At 36.6% G+C, this 22,963-nt stretch overlaps 1 protein-coding gene across 12 annotated transcripts; it reads right to left on the bottom strand.

Annotated features, from left to right (window-relative positions):
• Positions 1-3,420: 3,420 nt before the first annotated feature.
• On the bottom strand, positions 3,421-22,690 carry LOC129894117 (OVARIAN TUMOR DOMAIN-containing deubiquitinating enzyme 7). 12 transcript variants are annotated; one of them, XR_008767623.1, is made up of 14 exons: positions 22,513-22,689; positions 22,274-22,380; positions 16,965-17,040; positions 14,870-15,019; positions 14,651-14,712; positions 13,198-13,282; positions 12,944-13,090; positions 12,708-12,828; positions 10,540-10,652; positions 10,310-10,407; positions 9,564-9,706; positions 8,398-8,477; positions 8,107-8,262; positions 5,501-5,914 (listed from the first exon to the last, which is right to left on the bottom strand). XR_008767623.1 is itself a non-coding variant. In XM_055969645.1 (12 exons), exons 1-11 carry the CDS (start codon positions 22,558-22,560, stop codon positions 9,577-9,579), a joined length of 1,137 nt encoding a protein of 378 aa, XP_055825620.1. In that variant the 5' UTR covers positions 22,561-22,689; the 3' UTR covers positions 5,501-5,914; positions 9,564-9,576. The 12 variants fall into 12 exon arrangements, 3 of the variants coding, with proteins under 3 accessions (XP_055825620.1, XP_055825621.1, XP_055825622.1); XR_008767625.1 differs by lacking the exons at positions 5,501-5,914; positions 8,107-8,262; positions 8,398-8,477 and adding exons at positions 3,421-3,780; positions 4,159-4,365; XR_008767627.1 differs by lacking the exon at positions 8,398-8,477 and having other exon boundaries at positions 8,107-8,366; positions 10,540-10,643; positions 22,513-22,690.
• Positions 22,691-22,963: the final 273 nt, after the last annotated feature.

Below are 22,963 nucleotides of genomic sequence, written 5' to 3'. Positions count from 1 at the left end.
GTCGCATCCCCATTACTATCCCAGGCCCCCATGGCCTTCAACTTCTCTCCCATCTCCAGGGCATTTGTAGTGGTCAAACTCCTCCATCTGATCCTAGATCGATCATCCCCGACCCTCTTATTCCTCATCATCTTGATCCCTAAATTCATCACCAAAAGCTTATGTCGGGTTGTAAGGTTGTCTATCGGAATGACCTTACAGTCTTTGCACAGACCTCTATCGACCTTCCTCAGGAGTTAAAAGTCTATCTGAGTCTTAGCCACCGAACTATGCAATGTTACCAAGTGGTCTTCCTTCTTTGGGAAACTCGAATTGGCTATGACCAACCCAAAAGCTCTTGCGAATTCCAAAAGTGAAAGGCCTCCTACATTTCTGACCCCGTAGCCAAAGCCTCCATGCACATCATCATACCCTCCTGAAATAGACCCGATGTGCCCATTGAAATCCCCTCCCACGAAAAGCTTCTCAGTAGGTGGTATACCTCCCACTAACTCGTCCAAATCCTCCCAAAAGCGCCTCTTATCCTCCTCTCTTAAGCCCGCTTGTGGTGCATAAGCACTAATAATGTTGAATGTGCTCCCTTCAACGACCACCTTAATCGACATCATCCTATCGTTGACTTTCCTAACCTCCACTACCTGATCCCTTAGATCATTGTCTACTAAAATGCCTACCCCATTCCTATATTTCGATCTACCTGAAAACCAAAGCTTATACCCGTCTACCTCCCTAGCTTTAGAACCTACCCATTTGGTCTCTTGGACACAAGCTATATTAATCTTTCTCTTCTTTAGAATTTTAACTAGCTCTATGGATTTGCCCGTTAACGTTCCAATGTTCCAAGAACCAACTCTCAGTCTAGACGCTCCTTTAACCCACTTACCCCTCCTTACCCTCGTCCCCGACCCCGTCCCTGAATGAGAACATGACCTTAATCTACCATCACTACCAAAAGCCACGAAAATATGTAGGAATTAATAAATTATTCAAAAATCTAAAGTTAGCAAAATGCAACGATAAGTGTATGACCAAAAATATAGATAAACCGAAGGTACCAACTCCAGTTGAAAAGAACCTGATTCACGCCGGAAACACTGTTCACGCCGGAAACAATGTTCACGTCGAAAACACTGTTCACGCCGGAAAATGGAAAACCGCGAGACGACGTCGGAAATCAATAGATCTAGGCCAAATCTGAACAGATCTGGAGGTATTCGTTGGAAAACAAGCAAAAGGAAAGAAAAAGAAAAAGAAAGAAGAAGAAGAAGTAGTGCTAATATTGTCACAAAGAACTCTTGGAACCACAGTCAGAGAAAACTGTAGTTCTTGAAGAAGATGGGTGATGGGTGAGCCAGTTAGTTTCAGAAATAGTAGCAGCAACTGCCCGATATTCGGCCTCTATATTTTTTTTTTCTGGTTTTCATGAATATCTGTCTGCCTCTATCACTGAATTTATTCTTATCCAAGTCAAAAACACAGTTGTAAACGATAAATTTGTTCGATGGAATAAGTTTTACACAAAAGTTCAATCATCACATTGAAGACATAACTACTAAGCGCCTGAAATATGAGTTTAACTAAGGTAACACAGGTAATTTATAGAAACAATTCCCCATCAGAGGACTTAATAGCTATCTGATAGGTAATTGTTTTAGAATAAAACATAACAAGTTAACAGACGCATTACATTGATAGTGTAAAAATTATTGTAAACTTTACCTAAATCCCATAGTGAAAAAGCCCAATTACAATGTATCCCTTATTTTTCTTAAATTACCCGATTTTCCTTTTTTTTCAAATTTCTGATACATTACTCACTTTCCTGATACATCAGTTTTTGGGTGTAAAATAATTAATGCTTGTGAGTTATTTATGGATAGTAACGTAATTTAAGTTATGATTGATTGTTTCAATCAATTAGAGTGCTAAATAAGGTAAAGAATCCTTTTAAGAACAAAACAGTTATGAAGATCAAGGAAAATTCTAAAAACAGAGCATCAGTGCGAAAAAAAATTCAATCCAAATTTCAATTTTCATCAAGCGATTCAAGATAAATATCGCGATACTACTGATTACATGTTCTTTACAAGATTAATTATTCAAAATTTTCCAAAACATCTGAAAACAAGAGGGGCAGAAAAAAATGCATTTTTTTCTAAAAATAATTTGCGAATCGTGCAAGGATCACAGATGGTATAATTTAAAATGCCTAACAATGTCAATGCTCTATGAGAAGTTATGGTATCAATATCATCAGACCATTTTTGTGACTGTAGGTAATGTCTTCAGAAGTGACGAGGAAGGTCGTCGCACAGTGTGATTGAGCAAAATCATGAATGTTAAAATAGTCAATGCTTCAGCCTGATGAGCAGTTCCTAGAGAAACTGGGACAGCTTTTTACAGTTTTAGAGGTTGTATTTGATACATATTTCAATTAATCAGAATAGTATTTGAATATCAATAATTGATACATGGATGGTTGGTAATTATTTTCATTATAAGTTACTTGGTAGTGATGTAAATTCAAGTTCGACAAATGAGGATAGCTGATACATAATCATTCGACATATTCGACATATAAAGGGTTGATACATTGAAGATTGTTTTATTTTTTTCAACTGAATTGTGACTGATACATAACATATATTAATATAGGTTGTATATGTATCAGAATCATTAAATATAGATACATGGGATGATGATACATAGACAATATGTATCAGAATAATTAAATATTGATATATGATAATCTGATATATAATCAAGATGTATCAGAAGAACTAAATCTTGATACATGAGATTCTGATACATAAACAATATGTATCAGAATAATTAAAGCTTGATTTATGAGATGCTGATACATAAACATGATGTATCAGAATCATTACATTTTGATACATGAGAATTTAATACATAAACAAGATGTATCAGACACACTAAAGGTTGATACGTGAGGTGTTGATACATAGACAAGATGTATCAGAAACATTAAATATTGATACATGATAATCTGATATATAATCAAGATGAATCAGATTCATTAAAGCTGATAAATGAGATTCTGATACATAAACAAGATGTATCAGAATCACTAAATCTTGATACATGAGATGCTGATACATATACAATATCAGAAGAATTCAAGTTTGATAAATTAGAATCTGATACATTAACAGTATGTATCAGAAGCAGTCAAGTTTTATACATTGGAATATGATACATTAACAGTATGTATCAGAAGCAGTCAAGTTTTATACATTAGAATATGATACATTAACAGTATGTATCAAAAGCAGTCAAGTTTTATACATTAGAATATGATACATTAACAGTATGTATCAAAAGCAGTCAAGTTTGATACATGATAATATGATATATAAACTTTCATCTTATATTAGAGTTTCATACATGAGAAAAACTTAAAAGTCTGGTAATTGTACATTCTTCTAATACAAAATTCAAAAAAAAAAAATTACTCGACGTCCATCGGTTTTTCTTGACTAGGAGATATGAAATCTCTCTTAGGTTTTTTAGGATCATCGTTATCGCTAACATAACCATCCTTGGCCTTCCGACAACCATAATTCCACAATAGTGTGACATATCTTGAACGAAAGAATTTGGCATGTAGTCCAGTATTTGGAATAGAAATTTCATCCTAAATAACTTTATACCTTCTTCACATATTGATGATTTAAAATCATCAAAAAAATTAGCCTTATATGCCGTGCCGAATCTCAATGGGTGGGACGGAATCTTCTTGATGACGTATTTCATTCTCTGCATTGACATGAAAAATGGTTAAATACAACTTGAACTTTATACATAAATACGATGTATCATATGCATTAAAATATTTGATACATGAGATTCTGATACATACAGAAGATGTATCAGAAGCAATAAGGCTTTATAAATTATAATCTGATACATAAATGTAGATGTATCAGAATCATTAAAACTTGATACAATAGAAACTGACACTTAAACACGATGTATCAGAAGTAGTAAATCTCCAAAAAATGGCATCTAAAAAAACACTATGTATCAGAAGAGTTAGCGCTTGATACATGATAAGCTGATACATAAACGATATGTATCAGAATCAAAAAACCTTCATAAAAACTTCATTAAAAAAAACCTTAATTGAACCCATACCTTTGGGAGATTAGGGCGTATTGTAACCCCTTCAATATTGTTGTCTAGTTCTTTGGGTGCATGTTTAACTGGAGCTTTCGACTTCAATTTCTCACGTAGCTTATCCATCACTGCCGGATCGTTACGATGTTTGAATCTAACCTCGTCGTAACCTTCCCAAGATGAATCAGAACCAGGTGAAACAAGAATTCCTTGATTTTTATTCGACTGTTTGAGACCATGAACAGATTCCATATGTATCATTGAAGATATGAGTTACAAAAACAAAAAGATTTACAGAAGAAAGCAAATGATATCAATTTTAGAAGATTTTTTAAAGATTTACAAAAGAAATCAAACGATACAAATTTTAGGAGAAATCAGATTGAATGAGGATGAAGTGGGATTCTATATAAGGAAAAATTAAAATATACCTTAGCTAGAACCTTGAAATTGAGTAACAGATGTACTCATAAATTCAAAATCTCAAAAACTGATGAAGAGGAGCGAAATAGGGCGAGGATTTAGGGAGGAAGAGTGATGTATCAGTGAGGGAGAGAGAGTTAAAGGAAAAAGAGGGATTTTGGAAATTTTTTGGTATAATAGAAAATACAAGTAAATATGGTATTAGAATATGTGTAAATGGGTAATTTTTCTTATTTACACCATTAATGTATAATATAAATCCTAGAATTATTGGTGGATATTAGAGGATACACTCAGTTGAAATAACTTCAACTACAACAGCAATGCATTAAAGCAGAACACAAAACATAACAAATGAACAAAAAAATTGATGCCATTAAATAGCTAACAATACCACCAGTCAAAGGAAAAAATGGCAGTTCAGGCACTAACAAGCGTTCTACCTGCAACCAATTAATTTCTCCCATACCCGCATATTTCATTTTTAGTTCAGTATCTCAAGGAAATGCTTGGATTTTGCTGCGCAAGTCAACTGTTCTCCAGAACGATTTCGCTTGTTCCATTTTTCACTTCTCACTCCAAACAACCAAAGGAATTAAGTTACTGAATTAGGATCAGAACCAGATACGTTCAAGTCTTGAAGAGTATAAAATAGGTTTCACAAGTTGCACCAGCCAATACCAAGGTACTCTCAAAAATGAATGGAAGTCCAATTCATCAAAAATCAATAATCAACAACAACAACAACAACAACCCAGTGAAATCCCACAACGTGAGTCTGGGGAGGGTAAAGTGTACGCAGACCTTACTCCTACCAAAGTAGGTCGGCTGTTTTCGAAAAGCCCTTGGCTCAATAAAAGCATAAAAAGAGGTCAGATAAGGCTAAAAAATTCAAAGCGATATGAAAAAGAAAATAACGAAAGCGACACAGATAAAATAAAATAATCAAAGTACAGACAGTAATAGATAATAACAGAAATCAAAGTACAAGAAATTGTAATGCGCTTACTAATAAGAAAGAATAACAAAACTATGTACTAGTCTTCTATCTTAATATGGATCCTCCACACCCTACTAATCAAATCAATAATCAGTTGATTGAATTCCTCTTGGATTCTCTCCTCCACGTTCTCACTTCCAATGAATCAAGTCCTTGAGGATCACAATGCACTGTAGCATCTGATGGTCCTCCAAAGCAGTATATGGAATAATCAGCAACTACGAAATATAAAATAAGGTATTTTATGAGATCAAGCCTCCATAAATCATGTTTGCAAGCCAGCCATAGGAAAGTTGTGGCATCCCATCAACATTCTAAAGCAGAGGAGAAAATGGTATGAACATGGAAAACCTACATGGTATTATTTGTCTGAAAACAGTGAGTACAGGCCCAATACATCCAATGAACAAGATTACTAAACTAGCTACAATATCAACGTGACCATTAGGATGAAAGAACTATATACTAGCACTTGTTTAATCAAACCACTGTTTCAACCAAAACACAGACAAATGCTATCAGTTTCGATCAGCACTTGTGACAGTGACATTATTTTTATCCTCCTGTTCCACAAATAAAACCATTGAGCAAAGCTCAGTAAAAAAAGTTTACATTAAGAGGTTGTTTGGTTGTTGGTTAAGAGGAGATTTATTCATGTATAAAATTCTGCATAACTTGTATCATGTTTGGTAGCATTCTTTTGCAATATATAGAATTCAACACACCAAATACGGTGTTTGAGTAGCAATTTAGAATCCTGCATAACTAATACTCCCTCTGTTCAATTTGTTTGTCCTATTTTGACTTGATACGGAGTTTAAAAAAGTATTAGTAATCTTGTCATATGGAAAGTTGGAATTAAAAAGTTGTCAAAAAAGTAAAAACACGTTCTTTTTTATAAAGACTAAAAATGAAAGTAGGACAAACAAATTGAAACAGAGGGAGTACATGTATAAGTTATGAGTGAATTTATGTATTACTTTATGCAGGATAGAAGATGACATAACTAACCTTGCATAACCAAACTCTACATAACTAATCTATGCATTATTAATACATGCATAACCAGGGGCGGAACCAGAATATTTGATAAGGGGGTTCAAAAAAATTAAAAAATAAGGAATTGGATGAAAAAAGTAAAAAATATGTGTCATTATTGAGAATCGAACCCACGACCGCAGGCTCAATCACAAGCACCTTATCCACTAATCCACAATCTCCATTTGTTAAGGGGATGCAAAAATTATATTTGTACATGAATAAAAAAATTCGCAATATATATATAGTGCAATTTTCCGACGAAGGGGGTTCGGTCGCCACCCCTCGCACCCCTCTAGTTCCGCCCCTGTGCATAACTCTAACTAGCAACCAAACGATCCCTAAGAACTGAAGATTGGATGGACAGCCTTTAGAGTGTGAATCGACCCAATGTTAACTTTTTGACCGAAATATGCTTACATTGCCTCTTTGGTAAACTTTGTTCTAATACAACACCTGCTTAGGTACCAAGATGAGACTGAAGAAATGTTTCCGCAATTTTTTTCTTTTGATAACCGCGAAATCCCTGAGAAATGTTCCCATTGTTTATTCATACCTAGACTATAACCTCAACCTATTTCAGTTATTATACTCAAAAGGTACATAACTCCTACTTATAACTGTCCATTTCACACTGAATGTCTTCACAGTTGGTACAATTCGTCGTTTCGGAACTAGAACTGCTACTTTATGACAAAGAGGTCCAGTGATGGATTAATAAATTAAGAATGTGTACTCATGAATTTATCTTGAATCGAGATCTTTTGGCTCAACTTTATCCCACCAAGGCTTAAAGGTAAGTTCGACATAGTGATGGTTAGACCTACTTTTTTGACCAGTCAAGAATACACAAGTTCAGAAGATGAATGTAGCGGAGATGAGGATGCTCAGATGTGAGAGGTTGGCTATAGTAGGTTTTAGGAAAGGCAAAGGTAGGCCAAAGAAGAAGTACAGGGAGGTGATTAGACAGGACATAACACATCACATCTTCAGCTTACTGAAGACACGATCCTATATAGGAAGATTTGGAGGTCGAGTATAAGGGTAATAGGTAGCCGAGCATTATAAGTATTAGTTAGTATACGTGTAGTCTCTTATTCTCCTAATTTTCACTATTACCTGTTGCTTAATTTCTTCTGTTTATCTTGCTATTTGCTGCCAGCTTCTTTTATTTTTTGTTATGCTTTGATTATATTCGTTTTGAGTTGAGGGTCTATTGGAAACATCATCTCTACCCCACAAAGGTTGGGTAAGGTTTGCGCATATCCTACCTTCCCCAGACCCCACTTGTGGGATTGCATTGGTATGTCGTCGTTGGACAAAAAGGAAGTTCAAAGGGAATATAAAAAACGGATCCTCTTTTGTCCCTATGATATCCTAAGTATATAAGATGGATGACCTGAAATTGATGAAATTCGGAGAAAGAATGTTGAGACGTCATTAGTATGGAGCATGAGGCTAGCAGAGCTAGTTGCAGTGCCAGTTTGATCGCTTGTCTTACTAACCGTTTCGTAGCGGGTGTCCAAGCCCGTGGTCTCAATGCCGCCTCCACGCAAGCCCTCGGTCACCAAGCCGACCAATATGATTGATAGTTTAAGTTTACTATTTGCAGTTCTCCAAAGACTCAAATTTAGGGCTGGAGTAAAGAGCCACAAACGAACCTGTCAGGAACGGTATAAAAAGGACAATTGAATTGTCAGTGCTGGCTTTGCTGGGTTTGAGGCCCAATCCTTGGGGCCTGAATGCTTACATGAAAAGTGTTTTCCTGGGAAAGAAACCAAGCCAACTCAACTTACAGTTTTCAAAGCTCAGGACAACAGTGACTTGCAACTTAACAATTTATGACTTCACCCCGGCTGCTCCGGGAAAGATGTTCCTAGAATATACATGGGGAAGGAACACACTATATTTTTATATTCAGGAAAGGAACACACTATAACAGCATCATTACCATTAACACAATAGTGCAAACAATGACACTGATGTAAGAAATGCATTGCCTTTATCCAATTGGACAATTCATAATATCGATTCATCTGCCACAAACTAGGCCGATGTTGCAACATCTTCGACGTACAAGGCTAAAAGACAAAGCGTACCAATTAATACTACTGATCAATCAGAATCACTACACTTGAGGCATCTATTCATATAAAAGCCTTCACTTCCCCTGTCAACCCACTGTTTTACCATCTCAAACTGTTCCATCACTTCTTAAAAACTTCCCTTTTCCTTGCTCCCCTTCTCTTTGAGATAGGGTACGAATATAGAGAGAGGATTCTTATCCTTACAAGGACATGAAACGACAGTCCCTTAAATATAAGGATTAGCAAGTATTTCCCATTTCTATTCTCTGGTTTTCTTATTCCTTCAATCTGTCCCTGTGCACTCAAGCCCTCTCCCCCCAACAAGCAGTCATCAATATCTTCGTACCATCTCTCTGTCTCCCTTCCCATTCAACCAGAAATTATCATCTCCTCCACCATCTCTGTTTCCCTCCCTTGTCATGCCCCACTGTGCCTCTTCAACAAACCTTCCCCCCTCCCCCTATTTAGTCTAGCTGCCCTCGCTTTCCTTCTTCTCTAACTTCCTTCCATGGAAGAAATATCTACCCAACTCTTTATTGGGTTTTCCCCTCCCCTTGATATAGAGAAGCTCCCAATAACCAAGGGTTAACACCAGGATCTGCTTTGAGTCCTCATTTTCCCCAAAGTTATGCATTAATTAACCAACAGTATACAAGACGAGGTTTCATGATCCTTGCTATTTGCAAATAATGTTGAGCTAATTGACAAAACTAGCCAGGGAATCAACCAAAAATTTAACTATCAGGATAACCAGTGTTACCTCAATATTAGAAGCTATATGCCGCATAAACCAAAATCCTAATCAGTGGCCGTAAAGATAAAACGAACAACAAAACAATAGAGCATGGACAAAACAAATTATAGCCAGAAGGTACCTCAAAATACTGACTATATACAAAGCGCACCCATGTCCGGTGGCCTTGCATCAGATTGTTTTGAAGTCGTAACATTGACAGGTGGAACTTTCTTTCCTTGCTTTTTGTCTCTCCTACCCTTTCCATAATCAATTGTATGGCTGCTGAAAAAATATACCATTGCATGAGAAAATGAAGAAAATTGGTAATCAAAGTGGCCAGAACATCAAGTTAGTTAAGAAACAGAAGAGGCTGCAATTGATTATTTTGACTTCAAACCCAACATTATATAGAGGATTTTTTTATTTAATCCAAAAGAAAATGGGTGGAAAGATAGATACATGTCTCTTAGATTTATTGCTATACTGTCATACTTGTGCAGTCAAACTTTATAATTGGAGAGCCCACAAATCCACTGATATATCTTTAGCACAGAGGCTGTTCTAGAAGCCATATTTACAACTCACAACCAAATTATGTCCTCCGAGTATGAACGAACTTAGACAACACAGTTTTCAAAATTTTCATATCTAAAGCTCTCCAAGATATCCTTGTTGACAATTGCAAATACATTCTAGTGCAAACATATGCATAGTAGAAGAAGATCAATACATGCATAGAACAAGCAGAAAGCATCCCACTAATTACAACAAGCTAACGCCATCAAGCTGTAGAAAAAAAATTACCGCAAAAAAAGAATTAACAAAATAAACTTCAACAAACACTCAGGAATAAACAAAAACACAGGTGATCTTTGACAACCATACACTGTATAGCTAGTAGGATGTTTTCCAGCAACTGATCCACAGCAAGACTTGTATTTCTTCTTTGAACCACAGGGACAGGCCTTATTTCTTGGAATTTTCTACAGCATCAAAAAAAGATGAAGCTTTGATTGTTTAAGTAACTAAATCCAAGTCAAGTTTCCAATTAGATATGTACATACGAAAAAAACCAACACATTTAAAAAGATACAGAAAGATTCAGGTTGTTTTACCTTTTCATCTTCCTGGGAGGTATGTTTATCAGAAGCTCCTTTTACACTACAGTCAGAGGAACCTTTTTTACAAGGTGAGTCTCCAGATTTGATATCAGGCTCTCCTGGAGACCCTAAAAGAATGAAAAGTATGAGAAGCCAAAGTGCTGGCACCAAAAGTAAAAGCATAGTTATACCAGTTCTCCCAGTCCATGATAGACGCAATAGAAAGGTACTTCAAGTGTGTGTTTATGGGAATGTATCTTGCCTATCATTTAATGGGCACAACAATAAACTTATGACCTCTTTCTCACACTCTGTGACCAAATTCTTGTAGCATTAAGTGGATTTCATAACAAAAGGTGTTTCTTCCCAACTCAACAAGCCCTAAATATAACTGGAGTGTGCATGGAAGGGGTCACCTTTACAGAGCCAGGTCTTAGAATACACATTCCAGCTCACTGAGCACCAAAGCATGAGAAGGATGGGTTTCCCAGAGTGAGAACAATTGTCAAAGAGAACATAGAAAGAGAATCCAACTAACTACAAAGTTATGACAATAATGACAAGTAGATGAAAAAAATACTTCATCTTCATATCTAGAACCCAAGGTATCAAAAATGTATTTTGTCTCCTACCATGCATTGAAGCAGCCCCAAAAAGGGGCTGCTGTGCACATGATTGCACGTCGAACATTACCTAGTGTATAGGAGAAAAAGCTTTTTACCTAAATCCCACAGCTCTAACTATCTAAGATGGCACATTAGCTTACCTCTCATGCAGATGGATTTCTCATAGCAGTTGGAAGATGTGGAACAGATAACCAATAAAAGAACCACAAACACACACACCAAAAAAAGAAGGGAAACTTGATTTGGCCTTTTCAATTAGGTCAAGAAAGTCAACTAGCAAAGCATGAAGTAAAATGAATGGTTTTCTAGCTTCTATATGGTGAAATTCTGACTACATGTTACAAAGCTAAGTTGCTCTGACTCTTCACTTTCAATGACGCACCCGTGTCGACACAACGTGGGTATGGGATCTCTACCCAATTTGGTCAACCGATTTTGGGTACTTTGACCAAAATCGACAGAGAAATTAGGGACAGATACCTATGATTTCCATAATGATTTTTTTTCTTTGGATGACGGTGGTGTCCGGGCCAGTTTTCGCGCACCTCGACTAATTCCACAGGATACCTGTCACCTCCCACCAGCAACAGGTACCCGGTAACTCTGTCCACCAAGGCCAGGACAAAGGGAAGAATCACCTAGTGATTTTTTGTCTCCACTGAGTTTTGAACCTGATACCTCAAGGTTCTCAACCACTTCATTGACCACTAGGCCACACCCTTGGGCGCATTTCCATAATGAAATTAAAGAAAATGGAATACCTTGAATGGAGAAATTTCTTTGTACGTCCTTTACCTTTATCTCATTCTGGTATTCTTCCCTTGATCAATATTTTCTCCTCGAAATACCTTGTAAGGTTTCCCCATAATGTTTCATAATTTGACATATAACTCTATTTTTAGCAGAATCCCGCACCCGTATCCTTAATAAGATGCGCACTCCCGAATCGTAAAATTGAATTTATGAAGGATCCTACCTCTAGGTTCACACCCATATCGGACACCTGTACCCGAGTCCGACCAACTTAGTTACATAGTACTAAAATTTGTCCTGCTTATTCAAACTAGTTACTATCTAAAGAACCAAACAAGTTCCTCTCTAGACCACAATTTTTAAAATTTCTTTCTATTATTTCTAACTCTAAAGTTAAGTCTGAGTATTACTCACATATTTACAAAATCTATAAATTTAAACTAAGGTTAGTCAATTTGGATAAGATGACCAGGCATCAAAACTCAAAACCATTAGAAGTAGAGAAAATGGAGAAAAGGAAGAACGTGTCACCAAAGATGGTTCACACTCAATCCTCGGCAACCCACTACCATATGGACAGAAGTCCGTGTTTTTCCAATAAAATTCATTAAAATTTGAATATCTACCAGGTTGACACGAGTATGTAAGTCATGTTAATAACAAGCCTTCCTGTTTCTATTTTTCATGTGCTTGGGACTCCCTGATGATTATGAAAACCAGAATTTACCATGACTGCAATCTCAGCAAGACGAAGTAGGCTTAATAATTTTAAAAGCAAGTGGAAAAGAACTGACTGACCATTACCTTGTGAAGTGCTTTCCAGACAAGAAAAGTTATCATTTGCATTTAACTGGTCCTCGGATCCTTGTTCTGCGATTAGAAATTCTGTTGCAGCATCAACATCACCACCAACTTGTCGTAAAACCTAGAGAAGAACAGATAAATAAGAAACAGATATCAAGTACAGAGATATGTACGTTTCTTTTAACGCTCAACAAGTTCCACATCATCAACGAAGGAAAGAGCTATCGGCAAATGACCTGCTCCACTTTTTCGCTGTTATCACACCCACTTCCAGCCATAACCACTTTAACTGATCCTACTTGAACCATAATTCGACCAGTGTCTCCCTTAGACTTGGCAGCAGCTATAGCTTCACGAGATTTTGCTGAAAGATCAGCATCAGCCTTTAAATAACTGAAGGTTATTAGAATTCTCGCAAGAAATACTAACTCATTGTCATAATATTGCTAATCCTATCACAATAAAAAAGAAGAATTGAAATTCTGTAAACCTTGATAATAATTGGGTTAGGTGCTCCAGTGCAAGAATCTTCCTTCAGCCGGATGCTATTGTAATGCTCTCCGTCATGATAAGAACTGACAGTAAATAAGCAAGTCAGGCAGCAAATGTGTGCAAATATATGAAGGGGCTAAGAAGTAACGGATGAAGGGGAAAAGAAGCACAGAAGAAATGCCAAAGGATGTTCCTTTTTAACCCAAATAAGTGGCTCTTGCTTCAGTAGACAACCAATTATCTCAGAGGGTTATAGAGGACCCCACTATAATCATTAGGCTGCTAGATGATCTGGAAGTGTCCTTTGTTATTTAATGAAAATGGACCAAAACAGTCGGTCAAACACAGTACAGTAAAAAGCTAGAGACGCCAGAGATTCCATAATGGAGAAAGAAAGAGACATTAATGTTGAGAAGAAAAAGGTGGGGGTCCAAGCTTCGTATAAAACTTGAACTGTCTGCAATTTCGCAAGACCGTGTCTATCCATATAGGATTTAAGTTTTGCCTAGGAACCAGAGAAAAGAAGGGGTATACTGAATATAACCTTAAATCTCTCAAAGAACCAAAGAGATAGAATGTTGTAAACTTAACAACTACTTGAAAAGCAAAGCAACACACAGGTCAAAAAAATGTATTTAAAATGAGTTTCTTGTGTTTTATCTGATCCCCTTCCTGTAACCAACATCTGTGTATGATGCAAAAGAAAAGAGAGGGAGAGACCAAGATGTCTATGCAGCAGGATCAAGTACTTAGAAAAATTACATCACAATTCACATGTCATGAACTTTTTCAGAACGCTTGTAACAGCTAAAAGAGAATGATCTACATACACCTGTTTTTACTAGCGAAAAGCCAATTCTGCCTTCTACCCCCACCACCCAGATAAACGAAGGCTCTGAAGTGAAGAAATAAACAGCAAGCATGAGAACAACTAGGAGAGTGCTGATGGAGGAACAAGGTTGCAACAACTGGGTCTTTGACAGAACAGAAGCTTCAAAAAAGAGGAGATAGAACTAGATATCAAGCTTTGGGGCATATCGTGGATTAGCACTGTAGCGGACTTGCTCATCCTCCTTCATGAGATCCTCTTTTTACTCTACATGGATGTAGTTAGAAAATACAAAATTAGACTGGTCCCAGATAAAGTAAACCAAGAGCAAAAATAAAACAACTTTTAAGTTCAATAAAGTACCAGATTGTCTATTCCATTTTCCCCATAGATGTCTTTTCTTCTCCAACAGCTAATATACTAAAATTCATCTCACATAAATGCCAATTCTAAATGATCTAAGCGTATTAATGAAAATGAATCGCATCAGTCCAACAACTCTATACCAGCTAAGAGACATTCCTGTTATACAACTAAAGGAAATCATGCAGTGGAGGGGCTCTAGACCATACAAAAGCATAAGCAAGTGAAAACTAAAATCTCATATTCTTTCTGCACTTACAGATGAAGCATCCGAGATTCACGGTTGTCAAAATTCTGTATGTACCAGCGAGGTGACATATGCTGTCCACATTGGATTTAAATAATCAGTCAATCTAAAATCCCTTGAACATCAGGTCAGAGCACTATGAAGTGAGCAACTTTGATGTTTAAAAAACTAGTTGTTCTATATTATAAAGTACTGCTTATCAGAGGGATTAAGTAGGGGGAGAAGACGTACTCGGTGAATGCATATGTTGGTATGAGTAACAAGAGAAGCTGCTTGTAATTCCATATGTCCAGCCCAAGTGCCATCCTTCTCCATGGACTCACAATATTCATCAAATGGTACATCATCTTCAATAAAAGGCTCAAACGTATCACGGTTATTCTGTTAAACATAAATCCACTATTAGTTTACCTTAAAAATCTGTTTTGGTGTTCTAAGTACTAGAGAAAATGACATAAAAACAGATAAAAAAGGCAGTCCGGTGCACAAAGCACCCCGCATTAGCAGGGTCTGGGGAAGGGCCGCACTCCAAGGGGTATGATGTACACAGCCTATCCTAATCCAAGCATTAGTGGCTGCTTCTACGGGTCGAACCTATGACCTCTAGGTTAAATGAAAACAACGTTACCGTTGCTCCAGGGCTCCTCTTCATGACGCGTAACAGCAGATGTGGGGTGTAAAAACTAAGACAACAGTAATGGTTTGTGCTATAGCTCATCAAGTGGCATCGATAATCATATTTTTAAGCTTCACCCACAAAAATTGAATCAATAACAAACAACAACATACCCAGTATAGTACCACAAATGGATCTGGGGAGGGTATAGTGTACGCAGACCTTACCTCCGCCTTGTCAGGTAGAGAGGATGTTTCCAAAAGACCCTCGGCTCAAAGAGAAATCGCATCAATAACATTTCCTCAAAATACAGGATTTTCTTAAAGAAAGCACATGTTTCCTCAATCAGCTCCAAAAATATAGGTTAGTTTAAATCTATTCCAGCTTTGCTAATAGTAAGAATTGTGATAAAATTCATACCTAAAACAGGTTGCAGTAGAGTTTATTAGAAATTATGACTACACATTTCTAAATCAAAAGAGCCAGCTGACAACAAGTAATATAGATACCAAATATCTAAATATAATAATAATAATAATAATAATAATAATTTTGCAACAAAAGTTGAAACAGAAGAAAAGGCTCCAAAACACTGTCAGCAGAGATTCTACCACCCTTCTCAACCAACCCCGCATATTAGTCGCAGGATAGAACTATATATCAAAATATAAAAATAATGCCACAAGCATGGCTCAGTTCTTCCTGGACAGACTCTGGTATCTGTCAGAGTATAACGTAAATAAGACTGACGGAGGTAGTGACTTTGGTGACAAATAATGGGATGTAAGCTCAAATAGGAGAATAAAGGTAGCCTCTTGAGAGGGAAAGAGGGAAAGGGAATAAAAACCAGTAGCTGTGGATGCTACTTCTTGCCTTTCAAAATGGAATTACTCCTCGGTAGAATTGGAATTGATTCCATCCAAGTTAAGAGTGTCAACACAATTAAATAACATGACCTTGCATAATTTTACACAAAATCCATCTATCATATCAATCATTTGTGCCTCAGAAATAAACTAGTTGGAATCGATTATATGAACCCTCTGAATACTTCCTCAATCCTCAACTAATTTAGGAGTTTTTGTGTCTTAATTAAGGGTTTTTAGAATATATTAATAGACTTAAAAAGTGTATCCCTTCTGAACAGCATTTTAAACTATATAGTCTTGATATGAATATGAAGATCATATCAAATACATATACCACACAAAAACGTGAACCTTTTGAGAATACGACTGGATCTCTCTCCTTATATTATTTTTTTAAGCCTAAATCACCTTATTCTTTGGAATCCCAAAAACAGATAGCTTCCCCTTGCTCCTACGCTTCCTCTTTCGGGATCTCATATGAAACCCTGGGTAGTAACTGTGAAATTTCATGTGTCTGAATCCCTAGTTCAGTCCGATTTTTAGACCTTCAAATCCCTCCTATAATATTTATCACAAGCATTTTAGGCTTTCACTTTCTTTGCTATCTTTCTGATTTCACTAATTATGTAGTAATCCCTCCAAAATTTTATTTTGACTCCGATATCCCTCTTGTACCTATATTGTGTCATACAGCAGGATACTCACAACCATAATACAAATGACACCAACATGATAGGTGCAGAAAATTATTTCTGGGCGTAGGACAAGATTGCATGGGAATAATTCCATCTCACTTAATAGTATGTTGAAGCAAAATCAAGTCTTCTAAAGAAACACATACCCTGATAAATTTTACAGTCATATCTCGATATTTCTCATGCTCCTCCTCATTGCCTTCCAACTGATCACCTAATGACCTGCATAAACACAATGATTGTTTAGCCAATATTCCAGATCCAGTTGCTATAACATGTATCATGTAAATCCCAAGAAATTACTGTATTCAATAATCAATACATTACTTTGATAAGAAATGGACCCTTGGTCTAACTCAACCCCAAAAGTTTAACTCAATCCTAGAAGCTAGCTAAGGAGGTCAGGATTGCCCAAACTCTATGAAGAAACCAAAGGACTCATACCCACCAAATGTGGGATATTTGACATACTTAGAATACAAGGGTAAGAGATGGGACTTTAATATAGATTAACACGATGTCTTGTTCATCTCTCAACCAAACTATAAATGTGCATTGAGTTCACATACACATTAACATTGATTCTGATACAAGTTTAAGTAAATCCAACCTTTGACCAAAAGCTCTCTGTACAACTAACAGCTATTCTTTACAGCGTCGTATCCTCCGCCACCAATGGCTACCTGGAGCCGGTAACGGCTAGCCTTGAATGGCTCTGGTGAACTCTATGACCATCACTACAAACTCCTCTGACCTTCATAACCTCAAATCCCAATACCCCGGACCCCAAAATCATCAACAATGCTTTCACCAGAGAAACCTTTCCCTTGTTGATGGACAAATCTATGGAGATCGATCCTAACCCCAAGCAGGTGCAGAAAGACTCATATGCAGGAATCCTAAGGTACAAATTGGAAATAGTTCAAAGCTAAGAGTGAGACTGTCACCCAGAGCTCATAAGATGATTAATGGCAAAGTTGTGGTAGTCTTCACCAAAGAAGAACACGAGTTCTAGTGGAAACATGACGATGGACCATTGTTGGTAAGTTCCTCACTGGTTGAACCTTTATTGACGAAATAAGAGCTGATTTTGCTAAAATTGTGTCTACTAAAGGGGTAGTTAAGATAGGTGCGAAGGATAATTATAATGTCTTTATCGATGTCGAAAATATTGAAGATTTCAATAACCTATATTCTAGAGATTTCATCCCACTATCTGATGAGGTTATCATGAAGATTCTGAAATGGACACCTAAGTTCAAGCCTAATATCGAAACTTCTCTAGCACCAGTCAGGATTAATCTTCCAGATTTACCATGGCACTATTACAAACGGAATGCACTCTGTTGTATTGTTAGCCCAGTAAGCATTCCTTTGGTTATGGATAAGGCAACAACTACAAAATCCAGGCCTAATACTGCCAAGCTAAGAGTTCAATTTGATCTTGCTAAACCTTTAATTCATGTTGTGACAGTGGAAGTGAGAAATCAATGTGGAGAAAAGAGATGTTTGAGAAAAAAATTGAATATGAGACTATGCCAGCCTTTTGTTCCCACTGCAATGTCCAAGGACACAACTTAGAAAGATGTAGGGCTACCTCTACTGAACATCATACAGGTAGAGATCATCCCTCTATGAAGGATAAGGAGGGGAAAGATTCTCAGTCTACTCAAAACAACAACAGAAGACAAATCAATTATAATATTTATGAGCAAAGGAGGAATCTGAATCAGTCTATACCCAATACTATGACGCATGGGGGAAAGAAGCTCTGTCCAAAACAACATCAGTGAAGAGTGGCAAAAAATGTAGACAGAAGGTAAAGAAAAGGCATAAATCACAGTGGGGCGCAGAGAGACAGAACCAGAAGCGGATTGACATCAGCACATGGTCCAACAACTCCTTCAATATCCTCCAAAAAGAAAATGGAAAAGAAATAATGGACACTACAGAAGATGTTGATTTGTAAATATCTAAGTGTGATCAGATATGATTTTGTAGGATTTAAATTGATCTGATAAAATCATATCTGATATGGTATTATATAGTTTAGGATATTTGATCAAATAAAATCATCCCTTGATTCTCAAATCTCCTAGAATCAAGAGATCTGATTGCTAGTTAGTTTATTCTTTTGTACTATAAATTTGTATCTCTATGGATGAATAAGAGTGTACAACTTTGGTACCAAAACTTACATGGTATCAGAGCAGCTTTACAGGGTGCTTGGATACGCTTTTTTTAAGTGACTTAAAAGTTAAAAGTCAAAAGCCAAAAGCCAAAAAGTCAAAAGTAGGCCTACTTTTGCCTTTTGGCTTCCTTTTTTTGGACTTTTGTGTTTGTCAAACACTTCCAAAAGTACAAAAGTCACTTAAAATAAGTCAATCCAAACACCTACTTATTCTTGTGTTGCTTATGACTAAAACAGTAAATACTGGGCTACGTCACCTAGCGGCATGATAGAAGCCGAGAGTTCTATTAACAAAGTTCCGACCAAGACAACAATGGACCAAGGCGGCGATTTTTCTCATTTTTCTTTTTAGCTTACTTCTCAGTTCTCACAAGCTGAATGGAAAGAATTATTTGGAATGGGCACAATCTGTCCGTTTGGCAATTGATGGTTGAGGAAAACTTGGGCACCTAACTGGAGAAACGAGAAAGCCTGAACCAGGAGACCCGAAAATGAACGCCTAGAAATCAGAAAACTCGATGGTAATCGCTTGGCTACTAAACTCCATAGAACCTGTCATAGGTCAACCATACTTGTTTCTTCCCATTGCTAGGGATGTTTGGGAGGTTGTTAGAGAGACTTGTGCTGATGTAGACATTGCATATCAGATTTTTGAATTAAAAATTGAAATGTGGAAAGCTAGGCAGGGGGAGAGCGGTGTTACTATTTATTATAATGAGATGGTTTTCCTATGGCAAGAATTAGATCAATTCTATAATGATAAATGGGAGTGTCCTAAGGATAGCGTAAAAGCAATGAAAAAGGAAGAAAATGAGAGGGTTTATCTATTTCTAGCAGGATTGAACCAAGAATTCGATGAACTTCGTTCTTAAATTTTGGAAAAACCTACTGCCCACTTTGAGGGAAACTTTTTCTGAGATTAGGCAAGAAGAAACAAGGAGGAATGTTACGCTAAAAATAGATTGGATCCGGAAACAAAAAATACAGATTCTTCAGCTCTAGTTGCTGCAAAAAATGAAAATGACAACAAAAAGAAGCCATGGTGTGATTTTTGCAAAAAGTATTGGCACACTCGTGAGACTTGCTAGAAACTCCATGGGAAACCGTCTAATTGGAATAAAGACAGGGCAAACAACCATGGTACCAACAAAGAATCAGGGCTAAAATCTTCTCCAGAAATGCCACCATTCACCAAGGAACAATTGGAGCTACAACACAAACTTCTCCAATCTCAACTCCAAACCAGTAAACCTGACCCTTCTACTCCCGCTTGTTCTTTTTCCCAAAGAGGCAATGTACCATTTGTTTTTGTGAGTACAGATTCAACTGGTATTAGTTCTTGGATCATAGATTCAGGGGCTAGTGAACACATGACATGAAATTCCCATTTTTTTCTCGACTAACATTCCTTCTGCAGGAAATAACAAGTCAAAGTTGTTGATGGTTCCTTCTCAACAATTGTTGGAAAAGGGACAGCCAAACTAACCCCTCTTTTGACTCTTTTCGATGTCCTTCATGTTCCAAAATTGTCTCAGAATCTTTTGTCCATCAGCAAATTGACTCAAAACCTTAATTGTCATGCTATCTTTGACTCTATTTCATGTGTATTTCAAGATAAGGTCTCAGAGAGGATGATTGGCAGTGCTAGAGAGTCTGAAGGTCTCTATTTTCTTGAAGATGGTGACGATTCAGTAAATTTAAGTTCAGCTTGTTTGAACTTTGTTCTAGTAGATAACAAAGTCATGTTATGGCACTATAGACTTGGTCATCCTATTTTTCATTATTTGAAGCTCTTGTTACCTCAGTTGTTTATGAATAAAAGTACATCATCTTTCCAGTGAGAAATTTGTGAAATAGCTAAAACATAGACATTCATCTTTTTCTTCCCATAAATACCATGCAACAAAACCTTTGAAGTTGATCCATAGTGATGTTTGGGGACCTTCTAGGGTAGCAACTGTAAAAGGAAAAAGCTGGTTTGTGAACTTCATATATGATCACACTAGACTAACTTGGGTGTACCTATTGAAAGACAAAGGGGAAGTAAAACATATGTTTGAGGCTTTTTAAGTTATGGTTGAGACGCAATTTCATGAGAAGATTCAAATATTTTGGAGTGATAATGGGAGAGTTTTTCAATGACCAACTAGGCAATATTTTCACTTCCAAAGGAATAGTGCACCAAAGTTCATCTTTTCTGTAAGGAGAGCATGTTAAGAAGTTTTGGAGATTCTTTGCTGGTCCTCTGGGATTGACACTAACAACAGAAGTCTCAAAATGCTTCTTCTCAGTTGGTGGAACTTTAAAGCTCAAAACATTATTGTCAAGTTCATTACAAGAATCTTACCCATTATTATTTGTTGGGAAGTATGGAAGTCTAGATACAGTAAAAAATTAGAAAGCATCAGACTTACTTTTACAGAACCAAAACTAAAATTGTATCTACTCTTTTGCAGGCTCTCAAAACAGTAAGTTTCAAAGAGCAAGACTAGGAGAAGACTAGGATACAATAACCACAGCATGTGAAGCTACCATTGAACAGAGAATAACCAAAATTATCAAATGGCTCAAGCCCCCTTTTCTCAAACAGTTAAACTCAATAGTGATGGGAGTTGCAGACAAGGTCAGTGTGGAGGTGGAGATGGAGGTCTTATCAGGAATAACAAGGGAATGATTAATTTTGCCAACTCTATTCCCTTGGGTGAAGGAACAAGCAACATAGCTGAAGCAGCAACTTTGCTATTTGGACTCAAATAGTGTGTTACAAATGGTTTTAGACTGGCTATGCGAGATATGGATACTCATCTCTAAATGCATTAGAAGGGAGTGGAAAGTCCCATGGAGGATAAACAGTATTATCAATGAAATACAGGAACTAGTTGAAGAACATGGATTTGAAATCAATCATCGCCTCAGAGAAGCAAACAGACGTGCAGACAAATTAGCAAGTCGAAGCTACTGCTTTGAAAAAATCCATGTCTTCAACTCCTTTACTACTATCCCCATTCAAGTGAAAGGACTTATCAACATGGATAGATGGAACCTTCACTCATTTAGGGGCCAACAAGCCAAACTAACCATTATAATTAATAATCCACCTAGAGGTCTTTGTTAAAGTTTTGTATTTTCAGTTAGAACTAACATTGGAACACTCTTCTAAATAATCATGTACAAAGTTTGATATGCCAAACTCAAGATGTAACTTTTTGCACATGCAATAATCGACCAATATGTAGATAAAGGGCAATCTTACTAAGCACAAACCTGAAGAAACAATTTCCATCTGCCGTCACTTGAATAATCTTTAAGCCCAATGCATCAAGTTGAGCTCGAAATTCTGAAATATCAGCCTGCTTTCCGTGCTTTTTAGACTGTCGCATCGGCGTGAATCAGCAGAAAAACAGTAACAAATACAACAAATCAACACATAAACTCAATCCATATTTACTGAATTAATCAACAAACAATTTTTTCAATCCCAAGCAAATTGAAAACCGTTATACATGAGATTGTTTGTTTGGTTTGGATTTTTGATGCTTCGTCTTCGCCATCTCTTTCTTTCAATCGTCGATTCGTAATTTCTCAGCTGCTCTGTGAAACGGCGACTGGTGTTGTGGTACGGCCTGTATATATCATCCACGGAAAATTGCACACTTCTCGAAATTTACAAAATTTAAAAATAAATAAATAACTTAAACTACATTTGGTTTTTATTGAATTTATTTATTTAAAAAAAATATTAAAGATGAGTTTTAAATTTGAAAATGCCTCTTTGCTCTTTGAGTGTTACCCACTTTCAATTGAAATTTTTATCCACTCACAAAATTTCTACCTTTTTAAAGTTAAATGCATATTTAAACATAAATTTAATTTTTGAATAATATTTTTCAACTTTTTTACGGATACTATTTTTTTAAAATATCATTTTTTATGTCCAAACAGCTATTAAAGACT

The sequence above is a fragment of the Solanum dulcamara genome, chromosome 7, assembly GCF_947179165.1.
Source record: "Solanum dulcamara chromosome 7, daSolDulc1.2, whole genome shotgun sequence".
In the NCBI taxonomy this organism is placed as follows: domain Eukaryota; kingdom Viridiplantae; phylum Streptophyta; class Magnoliopsida; order Solanales; family Solanaceae; genus Solanum; species Solanum dulcamara.
The sequence above is the reverse complement of the archived record's forward strand: the minus strand, read 5'-3'. Positions and strand labels throughout refer to the sequence as shown.